The sequence below is a fragment of the Natator depressus genome, chromosome 2 (assembly GCF_965152275.1).
Source record: "Natator depressus isolate rNatDep1 chromosome 2, rNatDep2.hap1, whole genome shotgun sequence".
NCBI lineage: Eukaryota > Metazoa > Chordata > Testudines > Cheloniidae > Natator > Natator depressus.
In genome coordinates this window covers 176,299,611-176,318,726 of record NC_134235.1, presented here as the reverse complement: position 1 = coordinate 176,318,726, position 19,116 = coordinate 176,299,611, and the positions used below count along the sequence as shown (strand labels likewise).

Genomic DNA, 19,116 nt, shown 5'->3' with positions numbered 1-19,116 from the left:
TGAACTGCATCTTAAGTATAGGACAAAGAGCAGCATGGGTACAACTAGGAAAGAAGAAGGTTGTGCATGGTTCTTGAGAGCAAATGTATTTCCCTTTTTATTTGATAACTCTTAATATCAATGTTTACTTTATCATCCAAGTAACTTCTCCCCCTAAACAAAGTGTTGTGTGGTGTTGCTCATGTAGAATAACTGATGGATTTCACACACACCCGTTTCCCGCCCATATTGGTGGCTGCATTTCACTGGTGAAGGGGGGAATTCATATATTCTATTGTATTCAGGTTCTTATACTGCTCTCATCTTCACAGTGTCTGAGCGCTTTCCGGAAATGCATTAAGGGACATGACTATACGCCTCCCACACAGTATTTAAATAAAAATCATGGGATGGTTTCCTTAGAGGCTGTTTCTTCTCTTATAGTTCCAAAGTTAAGTTCAGGAACTTGGAGGGTGTAGTTTCTAGACTTTAAACTGTTCTGTATAATATCCTATGTTTCTGTCCGTTTCAGAGGAAATTTGTGTGGACAACGGGCAAGGGTAGGCAGAACTATAAAAATGAACAACAAAAACCAAACCAAACCAAACCAAACAAGGGTCTGATCCTCAGCTGGTCCAATGGGCATAGTTTTGTTGATTACGACCAGCCAAAGATCTGGCCCACAGTCATCTATCCATATGCCTGTTAAAGGTATATACTGTTATCTCTCGGCTGTCTCTGACTATGTGGGACCTTTTCTGTGGCTAGACTGTGTTTCCACTGTATCCTGTTACATCTGATTTATGAGAGGTCAAACACACATTATGAGAAATAGATCCAAATTTCCTTCCATCCTTCAGTGTCCTGATACCTCCTCCCTTCTTGTTACTGTAATTTAATAACCTCTTATGTGTTAAATTTGAAAACCTGAATTATTGCTGCATTGATTAATGCTCATGACACTACTAATGCTTGTGTTTCTAATTTCCTCCCTCCTCCACTATACTAAGCATCCCTGTTTGGTCTCTGCTAGGCTGACTGGTACAGTATGAAGGTAGGCAGTTATAGAAACAGGTTCAGATTATTTTGATGATGATACTTTAGGGGAACTTTTGGGGGATGGAGGCATTTTCTTTAGGCTTTATTTGTCCCACTTTATTGCCTGTATACAAGCATTCTAACATGTCTGATATCTGCACAGGAACAAATACAATTTAGTGTTTCTGGGGAAAAGGGAAGTGTGTCTTGTTTTCTTTTGCTTTTTTCTTTTCAGTCAAGTTGAAGAAATGTAGCTAGGTCACTCTGCAATAGTCTAGCCATTTTCCCCTTGAATAATTTTTATAAGGTAAGAATTACCTTCTGTTCTTTCATTCCAGCTGCCTAGTTGTGGCATTTCTTTCTTTGCCTAGAACAAGACTGTGGCACACCTAGCTCCTATTGGTGCACTCATATTGACTTAACGTGGATAATGATACTGCCCACCTTTGTAAAGTGCATTGAGAGAGACTGCTGAAAAGCACTATATCAGAGCTAGGTATCATGATGTATATCCAAGTTCCATGAATGCAATGGATTGTGACCTGGGGAAATCTCTGCCCCTGTTTCCTTCCCCCCCATTTAGTAGCACAGCAGTTTGAGTGCTAGGCCTCTCCTGAGCTGGGCTCACGGATGTTTCCACATTGTCCTGAATTTTATTGTTAGGGATTTGGTAAGATGGAATGCGACTGCCGGAGCTGGGGCTAATAAAACCACATCACATAAAACATCAGATTAAACTCTATCTATGATCCCAGATGAGTGTTGATTTTTATCCACTTGTCCTGATTCAACAAGGTACTTAAGCACATGAATAGTCCCATTGACTTAAAATGTATCTCAAAGAGATTTGCTTGAATCCACAAACCCCAGGAAATAGTGAAATTCCACCTCACACTGCACCAACCTTGTGTGCGGCTGTGCTCACCACTTAAACCCTTAAATGGCACATGAATCCTTGCACAATACTAATTCACTGTGGTGAATTTAACCCTTTGTCCTGAAGCTTACACCGAGGTGCCTTGGTACTAATGTACATATATGTGCATTTAGTCACTGTTCTCTGAACCCTGCTCTACTTAAACACAAATGTGTGAGGCTAGCTTGAGGAGTCATTATTAGTGTGTTGGAATAGTGAATTTCTTTGGTTTAATTCAAATCCGTGAGTTTATTTTAATTAGTTTGTGTTAAACTTCCAATTCTAAAACATTAACTGTCATTGGAATCATGGATGATGATGTCTCAAACCAATATAGTTTTGATTTTAATGGGTTCTTTCAAGTTTTTCCATTGATTTATGTCAACTACAGAGGATTATGAAGTGTTTTATATATAAACTATATATATGAGAAATCCTTGACTCATTGATGTCATGCAGTTTCACTTTAAAAAACAAACAAACCCAAACATAGCAGCTGTTTGAGCCAATGGATCTACTCATCTGCTTAAAGCTAAGTCTGTGTTTCAGTGCTTTGCAAGGCCTGTGGCTTAAAAGTGCACTGCAACACTACAAAGAATTTGTAACTGAAACCACAGGTGAAATTTAAAAAGGCAAAACAATTTCCAAAGATGGAATACGTTCAGGATCCAGAAAATAATTCCCTACTCTTGTGAAAAGTCCCATTAGATTTTTAATGGGTGTCAGTGATCAGGACTTCAATTTTATGTCTCTTCTGAAAGACTGAGGTAGTAACAGTTGCTCAAGGGGGTCGAATCATTTCAGTGGTCCTCCATTCCTTAGCTCATTGTCACAGTAAAAAAATAGCAACTCCACTGGACTATCTTGCATAGTTGAAGGCTATAACCTGGTGATGAGAACACTGTTAGGCCTCATCTACCCTACCGTTCTTTACCATGTTTAAATCAAGTTGTGACCTTTTGGGGATCACCCAGACCAGGAAGGGGTTCTGTCAGCACCTGTCCTGTAACCTTGAGTGCCCTTATGCTATGCAGCTTTGGTTCAGAGCCATGACACCAGTAGCCTCTCAAAAGCACTAGGTCTCACCCTGGCTTCTACCAGGCTGGTTACTCTTTAGAGGGTGCCCCCAAAAGCCCTTCCAGTCCCAGATCCTCCCCAAATCTGTCCTTCCCAGTGGTGGATTTAGAGTTAGTGGGGCCCTTTGCGCAGCTTCATTTTTTGGGGCCCCCTTCGGGACTCAGCCAAGAAAAATTCCATTCTCTCTCATCTCCTACCCCTGATTTTTCATTCTTTTTTTCTTCCTCATCGTCCTATATTATAAGTAATAGGAAGTAAATGAAAATAAAGTGAGGTACCTTGATTGGGGTAGGGGGTTGGGATGTGGGGGGTCAGGCTCTGGGAGGGCATTTAGGTGCGGGATCTGGGCTGGGGCAGGAGGTTGGGGTATGAAAGGGGTCAGGGGGCCAGCGCTTACCTTGGGAGGCGCTGCAGTTCCCAGCCAATGGGAGCTGCGGAGTCGGTGCTTGGGGTGGGGGCAACGCACAGAGATCCCCCCCGAGGGGCCCCAGGGACATGCCGGCCGGTTCCGGGTGCGGCACAGAGGGAGGGAGGCAATACAGGCAGGAAGCTGCTTTAGCCCTGCTGCCTGCATGTCTTTGCGCGCCCCTTCGGGGGAGGGGGACAGTGGGTCTCTGTGCACTGCCTGAAAATGTTTTACTCAGACATAATTAACCTGATGAACTCATTGCCACAAGAGAGAGCTGCCAACAGTTTATACATACATTTATATGGATCAGACGATCCATAATGACATTGTATAAAGTGCATACATACTTAGGAAAGGGATATAAACCATTGAGCTAGGGACAAACTTCTACATGTCAATCCCCACCACTCTATTACCAAAAACATTTATGATGAAGGCAGTGGCCCAAGACATGATCCTGGACTTGAATAAGAACATAGGAAAGGCGATGCTGAGTCAGACCAGTGGTCCATCTAGCCCGGTATTTCATCTTCACACAGTGGCCAGTGCCAGATGCTTCAAAGGGAGTGAACAGGGCAACTGTAAGTGATCCAATCCCAGTCATCTAAGTCCTAGCTTCTGGCAGTTGGAGGTTTAAGGACAACCGGAGCATGAGATTGACTCCCTGACCATCTTGACTAAGAGCCATTGATGATCTTAGCCTCCATGAACTTATCTGATTCTTTTTTAAACCCAGTTATACTTTTGCCCTTCACAACATCCCAAGTCAATGAGTTCCACAAGTTGACTGTGCGTAGTGTGAAATACTTCCTATTTGTTTTAAACTTGCTATTAATTTAATTGGGTTACCTCTATTCTTGTGTTGCTAAGAGATAAACAGAATTTGTCACTTTCTCCACACCCTTCATGATTGTATAGACTATCATAACCTTCCTTAGTCATCCCTCTTCTAAACTGAAGAGTCCCGGTCTTTTAAAATCTCTCTTCATATGGAAGCTGTTCTATATCCCTAATCATTTTCATTGCCCTTCTCAGCACCTTTTCCAATTCTAACACATCTTTTTTGAGGTGGGGTGACCAGAACTGAACACAGTATACTCAAGGTGTGGGCATTGCATGGATTTATATCGGGGCATTATGATATTTTCTGTTTCATCATCCCTCCCTTTCCTAATAGTGTTAGCTTTTTTAACAGCCACTGCACATTGAGCAGATGTTTTCAGAGAGCTAGCCATAATGACTCAGAGATCTTTCTTGCATGGTAACAGTTAATTTAGACCCCATTATTAGCTGGGATTATTTTTTCCAAAGTGCATTACACTTTGCACTTATCAAGTCAGAATTTTATCTGTCATTTTGTCACCCAGTTTTGTGAGATGCCTTTGTAACTCTTCACAGTCACCTTTGGATTTAACCATCTTGAGTAGTTTTTTTATCATTTGCAAATTTTGCCATCTCACTGTTCACCCCCTTTCCAGATCATTTATGAATATGATGAAAGCACAGGTCCTAGTACAGATACTTAGGGGACGCCCCCTGCTATTTACCTCTCTCCATTGTGAAAACTGACCGCTTACTCCTATCCTCTGCTTCCTATCTTACTCAGTTACTGATATATGAGAGGACCTTCCCATTGATCATGACAGCTTGGTTTGATTAAGACTTTTTGGCAAGGGACCTTTGTCAAAGGCTTTCTGAAAGTCCAAGTATACTATGGTGACCAGATCACTCTGGTCCACATGCTTATTGACACCTTCAAAGAATTCTAATAGATTGGTAAGCCATGATTTCTCTTTACAAAAGCCATGTTGACTCTTCTCCTGCATATCATGTTCATTTATGTGTCTGACAATTTTGTTCTTTACTATAGTTTCAACCAATTTGCCTGCTACAGAAGTTAGGTTTACTGGCTTGTAATTGCCAGGATCACTTCTGGATCCTTTTAAAAAAAAAAAAAAAAAAAAAGTCAGCATTATATTATCTATCCTCCAGACATCTGGTACGGAGGCGGATTTAAACAATAGGTTACATACCAGAGGTCAGAAGTTCTGCAATTTCACACTGGAGTTCCTTCAGAACTCTTGGGTGAATACCATCTGGACCTGGTAACTTAGAACTGTTTAATTTATCAATTTGTTCCAAGCCTTCAGTTTACAGGCAGTCCAAGAATGGAAATAACTTGGTAACACAAAACTGAACTGTCCTGGACAAGACTTTGTGTAATAGAGCTAAAATTTAAAATGACATATTACTGAAGGCACACAGAGCCCAAACTAGATTTTTAGCATGCCTGGCAAAAAACAAAAATCATCCAGCCCTACCCCCTCACACCTACCTTCATCGCATTCTGTTGGTATTTAAGCACTATCCTCCCCAGCTGTAATTTAGACACACATTCTCTCTCTCTCTCTCAAGAGCAAGCATTCTCATATGAGTGTAAAATGGAATTTGTGCAATCTAGACTTGGGTGCAGTTGTAGTACCATCTAGTGGGAGATATGAGAAATGCTACTGCCCTCATTCAGTTCCACCAGATGGAATTCATATTTACATTCTTTCAGTGAATGAAGTTTGCTGAATTTCATACATGCACTTGTCTCCACTACATTTTAGGCCACTGGTTGAGACAGCCTGGTAAAACCCACAACGTAAGCACGATTTGTATCAGCGAAGCTTACTACTATTAGAAACCAGATTAAGCTGCTCCAGTACAAATCATGCTGCACTCATATAAATTAAGTCTTTTCTAGGAGTTTACACCTCTGGCAAAAACCCAGTGTAGACAAAGTCTATGAGTTTATATTTCAGCTAGTCTTAATGGAATTCTACGTCTACCATCCTTCCTCCCTTTTACTCCTCCAGCACCCTTTTTAACGGTTTGCGGGCAAACCTGGCTTATCTGGGAAAAAGATAGCTGCTATCAACTGTGCCTATACTTCCCACCCAGCGGTGACCACAGTGTAAGATGAAAATCGAAGCAAAGTTCGGCATAAATAACCTCTATAAGTCTCAGCTTCATGATTCAACACACTGATGCCAATTTGTAGTAGCAAAAGTACACCAGCAGCCCAGGACCAGATTTTGATTGATCCCCACATAACTACATCTTTTTTAAAATGTGCACATTTACACGTAATAGATAGATGTTTGACTGTGTTGACTAATGACATTTCAACAAAGTACAAAGCTTTGAAATAAGTGTAAGTTGATGCTTTAGGAAGGAAGAACCACCGTTAAGTGTTTTCTCTTTTACAAGTCCAAAAATCACACAAGGTTGTCTATATTTTTTATTTCTAGGCCGTTTTCTTCCTGGACACTACTCTGTTTGACCTCCATATCTTCATACTAGTTTCCAAAAAAAAAAAAAAAAAAAGTTTCAAGTTTAATCCATCTCAGCCCGATGAGACATCAGTATGGGGAAGCTCACACTACTAGAGTCCTTGCTATTACATATTAGTTTTGTGGATGGATAAATAAAGTATGTCAGCCTCCAGAATAGTCCAACAAGCATCTTTCAGGAGCAGTGACTGGCTGAGATTCTGCAAATGAACAAATCCAATGATGAGCAGTAAACTGCCTTAAAACTGAAAACCACTCAGATGACAATGGTTGGACAAGAGAAATAACAGCATCTAGAGGCTGGCTGCTAATACAGAATACTGCTGTGCAACAGAACTTTTTGGCACAGAGATCACAATTGGAGACATTTTATTGCCCATTGTATTGGAGGTGTGCTGCAATGTACTGGAATAAAGCATGTACCAATGACGTGATCAAGGCTTGTAGTGTCCCTGAAATAGCTAGGGGTTTTGAATGATGCTAGTGTAAGTGACAGAACTTGCATCCCACATACCCCCCCAGGTCACAGAGTTTTAGAACTGATTTCTCACTCTGCTGTGGTGGACTGCAGCAGCTTCTTCCTTGCTGATCAGGCATGGTTCATGCCAGAACACTCTAAAATTCTAGCTTTCTAGGAAAGCAGGGGCAGATACCATTTCTTCAGCATAGCAGGAAAATAAAGAGTGATTTCTGTGACAACTGCAGTTCTTAGGAACTTTGCATACAAACAGCAGTTTCCCTACTGAAGCGGTGATGGCTGAGGAGCTCACTGAAAACAACAGTAGCGATCTAGTAAGTCTTGAAACACTGGGAAAGTTCCAGAAGAGTGGAAGAAAGCTCATGTGTCAATATTTTAAAAGGATATAAGGTAATTATAGGCCTGCCAGCCTGACATTAATCCCAGGCAAGTTAATGGAGCGGCTGATATGAGACTCAATTAATAAAGAATTAAAGGAGGACAATATAATTAATGACAATCAACATGGTATATGGAAAATAGATCCTGTCAAATTAACCTGATACCTTTTTTTTTTAATAAGATTAGAAGTGTGTTTGAGAAAGCTAATAGCGAATAAGGTCTTTAAAAAAAATCTCAAAATGTAACTGTAAATGGGGAATCAGCATCAAGCACATGCGTTTCTAATGGGTTCCCACAAAGATCAGTTCTTGGCCCTACACTAACATTGTTAATCACCTAGAAGAAAACAAAATCACGACTGAAAGTTTGCAGGTAACACAATAATTGGGGGAATGGCAGATAATGAAGAGGACAGGTCACAGGGTGCAAGCAATGTGTGTTTTAATACAGTTTAATGTAAATGTGGAATTACAGGCCATCCTTACAGGATGGGGGACTCAATCCTGGGATACTGTGACTGAAAAAGATTTGAGGATGAAGGTGGATAATCGGTTGAACATGAGCTCCCATGGCAATGCTGTGGCCAAAAGGACTAACACCATCCTGAGGTTATTTTACCTCAGTATTTGGCACTGGTGTAATCACTGCTGGAATACCCTGTCCAGCTCCGGTTTCCACAATTCAGGAAGGATGTTGATAAACTGGAGATGGTTCAGAAGAAGCAACACAAGACTGATAAGGATTAGAAAATATGCCTTACAGGGATGGACTCAAAAGAACTCAATCTATTTATCTTAACAGGAAGAAGGTTAAGGGATGACTTGATTACAGTCTATATGCAGCCACATGAGGAACAAACATTTGATAATGGGCTCTTCAATCTAGCAGACAAGGTATAAAGAGCCAATGGCTAGAAGTTGAAGCCAGACAAATTCAGATTGGAAATAAGGCATAATTACCTTCACTGTTAAAAAATTAACTATTGGAACAAGTTATGGTCTTGGTGGAGTCTCCATCACTAGCAAAGAACTTGGATGTTCTTTTCTGAAATTATTTTGAGGAAGTTCTATGGTCTGTGTTATACAGAAGGACAGACTAGAAACAAGATAATCACAATGGCCCCTGCATTAACGTTGGCATCTATCCATCTACAATGATGTTTGAGTATGCTTTTGTGAGACTGAAGGAGATCTCCATTGAAGGTAATATATACATGAAGTACACTCTACAGCCATTGCTGCTTGTTGTGTGTCAGAATGTGTTATCTGAGGAGACAGCACTGCAGAGAGCAATGGGGTGCTCAGGCTGGACACGGCCCATTTCCCCAGCCAACTGGGAGCTCATTGACTATTACTGATCATGCTATCTAGGTGAACATGAAAAGGGATAGACTGTATATTTTGTTCATGCAGATATTTAAAATGGAGGAGGAAGAGCGAGATCTCCATGTTCCTGTGCACTGGCCTTCTTTTAAGTCAATTGATAACATAATTTAGTTATTGCTGAATGAACTAAAATGCCCACCTGAAGTGTTTCCACAGATTATACCCTGGGAAAGTGAACACAAAGTATTTATTTAGACTGCACACATTGGTCTTCAAGGGGAGGGGCAATGATGTTCAATGATGCTGGTGGCTTGCATCTGCCCGATTACTAGTGGTGATTGTTCTTGCTAATGTCCTCACAGAGTCCAAAGATATTTAAGATGGCATAGTCTTGTGCTACTGCCTCAAACATTTTAGCCAGAATTTTATTTTCTCGAGCAGTGGTACATGACACTGTCAAGTAGGGTTGGCTTTAAGAGGTGTAACGGTGTCCTCTCACGGTACGTCTACATACCAAAGAAACCCCTGTGGCTCGCCCGTGGCAGTTAACTCGGGCTCACAGGGCTGGGACCGTGGGGTGGGAGGGCCCTAGAGCTCAGGCTCCAGCCCAAGCCTGGAAGTCTATCCAGCAATGAAACAGCCCGACAGCCTGAGCCCCATGAGCCTGAGTTGTCTGGCATGGGCCAGCCACAAGGTTTTCTTTGCTGTGTCAACATACCTTAAGTGTTCCATCCTGTCAGCCGACCTGAAAAATTTGGTGGGGGGACGGACTGACATTTTGTCTATTATGTAAAACATTGGTGTGTAATGCATGTAAGTGTTAAACAGTATGTACACACTGATATTGGGATAAAATTCTGTGCTGCCTTACAACATATCCTTTGACTTCAGTGAGGTTGTTTGGGATGTAAAGTAGTGCAAAACTTGGTGATGCCGTGTATTTTGTGTTTTTGAGACCAGCTCCTAAAACAGAATAGACTATAAGAAATGTGAATAATTAAGTAGTTTATTAGTCTTCAGTTTTTCTATTATTTCCATTTCTCTATTCCATTCTGCCATTCCCCACTATTTATTTATATTCCATTTTCTGTTTATTCTTTCCCCTCCTCTTCCTCCTTTATCAAATGTGTCCTGCAACCCACCAACACCAGGTAACTGATCCTTCATTGACTATAGTCATCGCCAATGGTTCTCTCCTCTCAACTGGTCTTGAAAATTTTCTGTTGTGCATATCTCCCCAATCACTTGCCCATTCTCTTTCTTGTCTCTATCCCCTTTATTTTCCTCCCCTTTACCTCCCCATCTTTTACCTTCTTTGTGCACTTCCCTCTAGCTCTCCACACTTCTTTCCCAACTCTCCTCCTCCTCTTTCCAGTACCCCTCTGGCTTTCATTTTCCCTCTCATATCTATTTCCCTCCCTTGTCTCCTGTCACCCTCCAAGTTAGTTTTTCTTCCTCCCCTCCTTTTCCCCGCAAAACCCAGTAAGGGCAAAAAGAAAAGGAGTACCAGTGACACCTTAGAGACTAACCAATTTATTTGAGCATAAGCTTTCGTGAGCTACAGCTCACTTCATCGGATGCATTCAGTGGAAAACCCACTGAATGCATCCGATGAAGTGAGCTGTAGCTCACGAAAGCTTATGCTCAAATAAATTGGTTAGTCTCTAAGGTGCCACTGGTACTCCTTTTCTTTTTGCGAATACAGACTAACACGGCTGCTACTCTGAAACCAGTAAGGGCAGAAGTTTCAAGGATCAGTGTTCTGATAGATATGCTCCTAGGAGCATGGTTTCTTCAGGACTGACCATCCCACTCCTCCAAACATATGGAACTGGATGTAACCCTAAAAAGTTGCTCCTTTCCATGATCCACCTCACTCATCATCAGATTCTCCTGCTTCATTTGCCAGTCTCCAGTGTTCTTACCTTCCCCACATTCAAATCTCTTCTTAGCTTGTCCGGCTACAATCAAATGGACTCTTCTGTACTGGCTGCCGCTATTACTAGCACAGGGCCAGAATCACTGTGGGAGTGGTCCTCTCAATCCCATCTGTCAGCAGAGAGCTGCCAGCACTTGCTTGCTGCAGCAAGAAAAAGGAGGTCTCCAAGCAGGGAGCAGCTACTACTGTTGGCATGCCATCATGTTGTAAGCACTGCAGATGTTAGACATAGAGCTTGTAAGACAGCAGGGAAGACTAACTGCAGGGGCAACAGGTAAGGAGGGTACAAGCTGGAGATTTGGATGCCTCTGTAATGTAGTGCTGTAGGCTATCACAAATTAGTCCTACAATGTCTAGGGTTGCCACTGAGAGTCCTATCATTGTATTCAAGATCAGTATGCTTGCAAACATTAATTTTATATCCATTAGGTGAGATTCAGGTACCTGTCAACTTGCCAAGGCAGCCATCGCTTGGGTAGAGAGTTTGGACACCTCTATGCTATTGCATAACAAGGACGTAAACCAAAGGGAGTTATGACTTCTGTCCCATTGAAAACAGCCTACTTAAAAGTCAACCTATTATTTCTACAACAGGCAGTAAAAGAAATATTTTGAAGCCTTTAAGAGGGCATTACAAATGCTACAGCATTAAGAACATATGGGTATTTATGTACTGAGGGCTGATATTCATGGCTGGCTATTTTCTAGTTTACGGGCAGCTCCTTTTTACTCGTTTGTATCAGTTAGGCTGGTTTTAACATGTCAGAAGGGTCTTGAACCTTAGACAGGCACTTTATGTATTGTATAAATTCAAATAAATATAACAGTTATTTTAAGGCTTAAATACGTCCTTACTGAAGAGCTTTCAATAGTTAATACTGATAAGGGCAGGCCATTTTAAAGCCTTGTTTTTCCACTTGTTCATAAATTCTCCTAACTTTGTCCTTTGGGTTGAAACTTCATGTTTGGGCAGAGCCAAGATATGAATTCCTTATTTTATTTTATTATTAAGTGAGCATCATCTGTTCAGCCATTTCTGAAGTAATCAAGTACAAAACATACAAGAGTTGTGGGAATCCAAAAATAAAGTGTTAAATTTAACTGTGTAGTTCAACTATTAATTGGGTAAGGAAAGAGATACTTCCTGACTTTAGTGCATACAGTAAGGGATTGTGCCACGGATGTGTAATGCATTATTTCTCTCATTTAAAGGCTACTTACCATCTTTAGTTTTATCCCAAAAAGAATGCAAAACATTTTGTTTCTGCTATATTGAAATAAATAGTTTAAAAGTACAGAATCATAAAATTATAAACTATCTACCACATTACCTCTGCCATTATAAATATAAACCTTTATTCACTATGTGCAATATGGCTCTTGTAACCATATAATTTCAATGTTGTGATTCATGTGGTCTCATCCTTAATGATGTGTATGTAGGGTTTTTGCACTTAAGATAAAAGGTTGTATTTACAGGAATAAGCATCCATAAGGGTTACTGTAACTTGGTTTTTATTAAAAAAACTAATTACATATGTCTGTTTTCCAGTACATCTTTTTTTTTTAAAAAAAAGTACTGTATGTATCAAACATTGATGATGTACTTTATCACTGTTAATTTTCTTTGAAGAGCTGTCTAAAAAAGAAAATCACCCCAAAATGTATTGAAACTGGCTATATAGCCTCAAGATATTTAAACTTTCTAGCTTCTTACATGAGAGGTTTAGTACTTTATGGCATAAGAAAAAAAACATACCATTAGCAGGTAATGCTTTGTCCGAATAGAATTCTTTTGGGGATGCCATAAACACAAAACTCAGACAAGGATTTATATAGTGATTAAGACTATTAGGAAGACTCACAGTTAAGTTAAATTTACCAGGAGGATAAATCTCATTTTTAAAAAGGTTTTTGTTGTTGACATTTATACTTTAACAGCTCTTCAAAGGAATAATCGTGCACACAGCCTACAAACTTCTTGTCTCAGTGTAATGTACAACTAAAATTAAGATAAAACATGGAAGACCAGTATTTTTACATTTAATCTTCTTTAGAAAAAAGAAGAACTTAAAAAAAATTAGTAGTCCACTTGTGCTTAAAATATTCATATGCATGAGAAAGCCAAAAGGGAAAAAAATACACATTTTTGTACACCATGATCAAAAAGTTATTATAAATCTTTTGAAATTGCACTGTATTTAAAATACCCCCTAGATTCAGCTCTCTCTTCTATGTACAGCTGCTTATGCTGCCTGGCACAGTTCCTCTTGAGCCTAATTGCCAACCTGTGGAGGTCCTTCAGGGATAAGCGATGTGAAGAAGGTGGTGATGAAGGACCAAGCTGAAGCCATGAATCCAGGATGCTGCTCTGTATTGCCATCTTCACCTGCATCTTCTCCACTCTCTTCATCAATCCCATCGTCCATAAGACGCTCCTTTTAAAACAGAAGTTGTCTAAACGGTTTAATTGCTTTAATAAAGAGGCAGAATATATTAATGGAAATATTTTCCTACGTAAAGTAACCCTATTAACAGGGCAATTCCCTGTGAAGGATCTACTAGCATAAACATACAACCCATTCAACAGTGGAGTAAATAACTAGCAATTCTCTATTAAATACTATAGACGAAGATGAGGGCAGTATTGATCTGGTTTTTCATAATAAGGCTTTAATCATTAAACATTTAAAAACAAACTCATTTCCTTTCTGCCCATCCCACGTATTAAGGTTACTTTTTTGTTAAAAAAAAAAAAAAAAAAAAAAAGGCGAAGTGCATTTCTATCCTCATTCCCTTCTGATTCAAGCTGAATTTTGTACTACTATTCAGTTACAAATACAGATTATCTGAAGGTGAGCGAATACAGGAAAACATGAAACATCCAAGCTGACATTCACCTACCATCTCCTCAAGGTCAGGGTTATTTACATTTTGTTCATCATGGTTCACTTCTGCATTGTTATTGGCTGCCTGTTGCTGGCCTCCCTCTTGCCTAAAGGGGAACCATCCAGCTTGGTGTCTATTTAATAAAATGAACAATTAAAAGCCTTGTCTCTCTAAATTGTAAACTTGCTTATGAAATTTCTACAATGGGAAAATAACTGCTATCTACATGACCAAGTCTCATTAAACTTACTTGCAGATTAAGAACAGATAATCCATTCTTCATCTTGATTAGACTGTTGGGGGAATACTGGAGTCTGAGCATTATTTCTAAGTAACAAAACTAACTGAACAGATCCCTGTTAACCCAAATATAGAATAAAATGCTTCTTAGAACAGCTAATACCTATGTTATTTTAGGTAAGCACTGAAAAATTCTGCTCAGTTTTTTTTTTCCTACTTGCCTGTCCAAAATAAACATAACAACTGCAACCACCACCACAATATTTTATTGATGTCAGTGATCATGGTAATGTGCAAGTGAATATTTTGTTCATGAGCTACTCAGTTTTAATGATGTTTCTGACAGGCAGTTTTAAGTCATTATAATTAAGGCTATCCTTGTGGGGGAAAAGCCGACTGAAAATTTAACCAACAGCTGTTAGCACAATGATGTAGCAGAATCAACCATATCTTAAGTTGAGAATTCAAAAATCTTAAACGCAGATCTTTTCAAGTTTAATTCCTTAAAAATTACCTCTTGAAAGTAGCCCAAGATGAATGTGCTATGTAATCATTAAGTATTTCTGGCACTTTCCACTTCCATCCAGATCACACTAAACGCCTTCACCCTGGCTGAGATGGTATTTTTAAATTCATTAAACCTCAGTGTCATTGTTAATGAAATTTGGTAGCAAAAGGCAGTAGCTTCCATTTTTTAAAAAAAAAAAAATCTGTAGAGTAAAGCTTTTCTTTACTGGTATCTACAATGCCCCTGAATGTTGTATTCTGGAGTGTCTTCACTGAGCCCATACAAGTTACTGGGAGCATTTAGTAATTATATCTGTGCTTAATTCAAAACTGAGTTCAGCTGTACAGTTCACCTTTAAGATCTCCAACCAGTAACAATATGTAATTTACGCCAATGCAAACACATGCTTTGGAAATCAACTGAATGAAATTCAATTCTTCCTTCACTCACCTCAAGTTCTGTTCCCATAATTCTCTGTTTTCCCTGCAACAGTTGATAAGTTGACATCACCAATACCCAAAAAGCAGCATGTTCTAGGTGTGATGCCCGTCAGTTCTTACAGGGAAAAAGAGAATCCAGAACTCAAGAATTCTATATTTTGAGACTACATCTGAACATCTGTTTGAAAGCCAAGTTTCTGTATGTGCCCTGTTAATGATTATCGTTAATTCTTCTCTTTTACAAATTCTTTAGAGTTCACGTTTAAGTTGGAATTCTGTAAAGTGATCCAATTTCACACCTTTAAAAGTTAACTTACAATGATAGTCATGCACTGATAATCTAAACTACAGCTAGCTATTCATAACTGAATATTTTTTACTCACAAATAAACCAGTAGCATGGCTCCCATCACCATGACAAACCGACTGAAGGAAGAATAAAAGTATACAATGCTGAGGAGAATAGCTGCTCTAGAGAATGTGTACATCCAGTCTAACCAGTCTCGATTGAAGTCCTCCTCATTCACCACTGGACCTCCTTGTGCATTCATTTGAACATTCTGGTTTACAGGCCTGTTCTCCTGTGCTGCTACGTTTGGCACTGCTGGGGGCTCATTTGCAGGAACATGCTCTGAATTTACAGGCTGCGCGACGGCTGATCTGACTGGCTCAGTGCTGGATGTCGCCTGGGCTGAAACTGCAGCTTGACTGAAATTTAAAAATATGTTTTCTGAAAAGCCAGCTTTGTATCAGAAGTAATATTTAAACCAAAGCTTCCTTCCAGCTCTTCTGTATAGAGAAAAATGCCAGCTGAAGCACCTAGGAAACTTGAGATCTTAACTACAGTATATAAAATATATGCCAAATTCCTCTTCTTTCGATAGTACCTCTGTACAGAGACCTGGCAGCTCTCACTCATCTTTTCCCTTCATTTTATACCAAATATAAACATTCTGCAATAAATTTAGATACATACAAGCAAAAAAACCCCAAAATTAATTCAACTAAATTTTCCCTCTTCCTCCAGAAAGAGATGCACAGCATTAGTTTAAGTAAAAGCTCTTTACTTTTTGAGTAAAACATCAAAGTTTGGAAAATAATACAAAATTTAATCTTTAAGAACCTTTTTGTTATCCGGTAATAAGTAGGTCTTCACCAGGGTCTCAGATGATTGTGTGATCTAGTACAGAATCAAAGCTGCAGTATCTGGACACAACAAGGTGAAAGTAGGGGAGATTTGGCCTTTATTATAACCCTCTTCCCAGCTGAGGACACTGCTTCTGTTGGACAAAGACTATGCCCACTCCATGCACTCAGTAGCAGAGATTATTAGAGTGACACGTGGCATTACCCCTCAGTCAGCAGTTGCGTGCTGTCGCCATAAAGTTCCAAGCCCCACCGCCAACTGAGTAAGGTGGGAGAGAGGAGATGATCTACCTCTGGGACCCAAGTTCTCATTCAGCATGATGCACTGACATTCAACAGGGCTACTTCCCTTGCTTTTTGGCTTAAAAACCAATGGAATCCATTTTACTTGGCATGAGAGATTTTTTCTGGGTCTTGCTAACCTCTACTTGAAGATAAAAATTTTTTAATGATAACTGTGATTTGAGCCTTTTAATAGCTAACCCCATCTCACAGAAGTGTTGCCTGGGCAGTACAAGAGCCCAATGAGTCTAATGTTTGTATCACAACAATTCCAAAGGTGAATGTTAATAAAGATACTTTCAAACAAACAGAAGAATTCCACTCGCAATCATAAAACTTTAAAAGGAATACATTTTTAGAAGCAGGCTAAGTCATTTTTAATTTAATAGCCAAATGAAGTATAAAACAGTAAAACCAGATTAATAAAAGAGGCAAGGCACAGACATTTCAGTCACACAAACAGCAGCTATCTAGTTTTTTTTATGGCAGGTTGTCATCGTGGTAGGTGCACTAAGACGATACATAAAATAACTTACTATTGCATGTAGTACTGACGTGCATACATTTGTTGCCACCATATCATCTGTAATGGGCTGAATGCAGGGTACATTGGAAATCCAGTAGAAACACCTTGACCTGGAAACTGGTTGCCTATGTTGCTACAGTGAATTAAAAGCAAAAACAAAACAAAAAAAACCCACCATTCAGACTTTGGCTATTAATAATTACAAATGCATTTATTATTCTAAAATATAGATTACACTGGGTACTTTTTTCTTCATGTGCTCCATGAGACAATTCAATATCAATAAAATTGTGAAGACATCCTTTGGATAAATACCTGATTCCATCATCCATTACTGTGCAAAATGAAGAGCTCTTTGTCAGAGATAAAAGGTCACCACAATTACGTGATCAATCCTCATTTGAATGTACCATTATTTCCATCCTAAAAAAAATTTGTTGCATCTAGAAACTCTATCATTACCTACATTGACTAATGGGTTTATGGCCAAATAATCATTGTTCGTTATTTCATTATTAGAAAAACTTCTTAAATCAGAGCTGCTGATCAAACATTGTGTATATATTATAGGGAGGGATTATCTGCCCCAGAAGACTTCACATGTCCAGAACCCACTACTACAGGCAATGCAAGGAACAATCAGCGTTTAAAGCCAGAAAGGACTACGAGATCATATATCCTGAGCTCCTGCATATGACAGTCCACCAACACCACATGCACACTAAACCCAACAACTGAAATCAGACCAAAGTATTACAGTGAGACTGTTACGTGCCACAGGCAGAAAACAAAACAGACTAAGGTGCGCAAATATCCAAGGCCCCTGCAATGGCAGGGAATTGATTAAAATGTACTTTAACTCTATTATAGCTTTCTCTTTTGGAAGCAATGATAGAAATATCACCATTCACAACCACCGAATCAGCAAGGATTGACTGGACATAGAAAGCAAGCTACCCTCTCACCCCCAGAGGTGGTCCCTTTGCATCCTGGTTGCAAGATGCTGGAAGAGCATGGTGGGTAACCTTACTCTAACACTGCTCATGCAGTCTCTTTTGTGGATAAAAGAACTTTGTTCCCTAGGGCAGCGGTCTCCAAAGTGGGGTGTGCGCAATACCATCCCTGGGGGTGCGCAGCAGGAGCAGCGCTGCCGGCACAGCGGCAGCAGCGCTCCTGGACCTTCGATTCTTTGGCAGCACCTCGGCTCTCCCTGCTCCGTCTCAGGTGGCACACCGGCGGCAACTCTCTCTCTTTTTTTTTTTTTTTTGCTTCCCTAGAGCTGGCCTTGGGGGTGCGCGATTCAAAAAGTTTGGAAATCACTGCCCTAGGTAACCTTTCCCATGCATTAAATTCACATGCAAAAAATAAAGAAACTCCTAAATGGAAACTCCTAGATTCCAAAGTCTTCCCAAAAAACTCTGGGGTTTCTTATGGCATCTTTCAATCGATTTTTCAGGACAGTATTATAGCATAAAGCAATAGTTTTAAAAAGTTTATTCATATTGCAGTTAGCAACAGTAGAAAATACTGCAAATATACGGCAGGCTACAATTCTGTCCTGGGTAGACCACTGGTTGGAAAAGTGGTGCACCAAGAGATCTCACTAGCCCACCCAGGTATTCAGATAGGCAAGGAAAGTCAAATGAGAGGAAGGAGGAGTGGAAGATGCTAAAAACATTTTTCTTCCCTGATATGAGAGGGAGGGTACCCGTGTGACCTGATTTGCTGTTAATCTGAGTGCAAGTCATCATGCAATTCCCTCACTCTACCACATAGCCCATCTGATAGAATTGTATCAAGTTCTTTACGCTATTATCTAATTTACCCAGAGTGAACAACAAAAAGCAAATACTGCACAGAGATCAGAAATATATACAAATGTTCTCATTAACCGAATTAACATTCACACAAAACTGAAAATAGCTTTTTTGTTTCTTTATAAATTCCAGAAATTGAACTGGCAGGCTCTGTGACATCAGCAGGGTCAAGTTGGGCCTGTGACAATGGCTTAGCAAATCAGTACTTTTTTCTAAGGATGTCATCTTGTGTCCTGACAAATAAGCTGTCATTTAAGGGTAAAGTAAATATTTACCTTTATGAATGCAAAGATAAGTTCCACATTTTTAAGGATGTGTCCACTGAGAATGCAAATAAATGAAAACCATATTTCTGAAAGGAGCATAAGCTATCAATATTTTTGAAGGA

At 39.7% G+C, this 19,116-nt stretch overlaps 1 protein-coding gene across 2 annotated transcripts in view; it reads right to left on the bottom strand.

Moving 5' to 3' along the window:
• Positions 1 to 12,331: 12,331 nt before the first annotated feature.
• The window catches only part of HERPUD2 (HERPUD family member 2), a 28,519-nt gene continuing 21,734 nt past the window's right edge, over positions 12,332 to 19,116 (bottom strand). Inside the window, exons 5-8 of one of the 2 annotated variants that reach the window (XM_074945350.1) lie at positions 16,922 to 17,044; positions 15,342 to 15,665; positions 13,785 to 13,902; positions 12,332 to 13,318 (exon numbers count right to left, since the gene is read on the bottom strand). In XM_074945350.1, coding sequence (XP_074801451.1) covers positions 13,157 to 13,318; positions 13,785 to 13,902; positions 15,342 to 15,665; positions 16,922 to 17,044 — 727 coding nt within the window. In that variant the 3' untranslated portion in view covers positions 12,332 to 13,156. The remainder of the gene's footprint in view (positions 13,319 to 13,784; positions 13,903 to 15,341; positions 15,666 to 16,921; positions 17,045 to 19,116) is intronic. The other variant, XM_074945349.1, reaches the window with a different exon arrangement.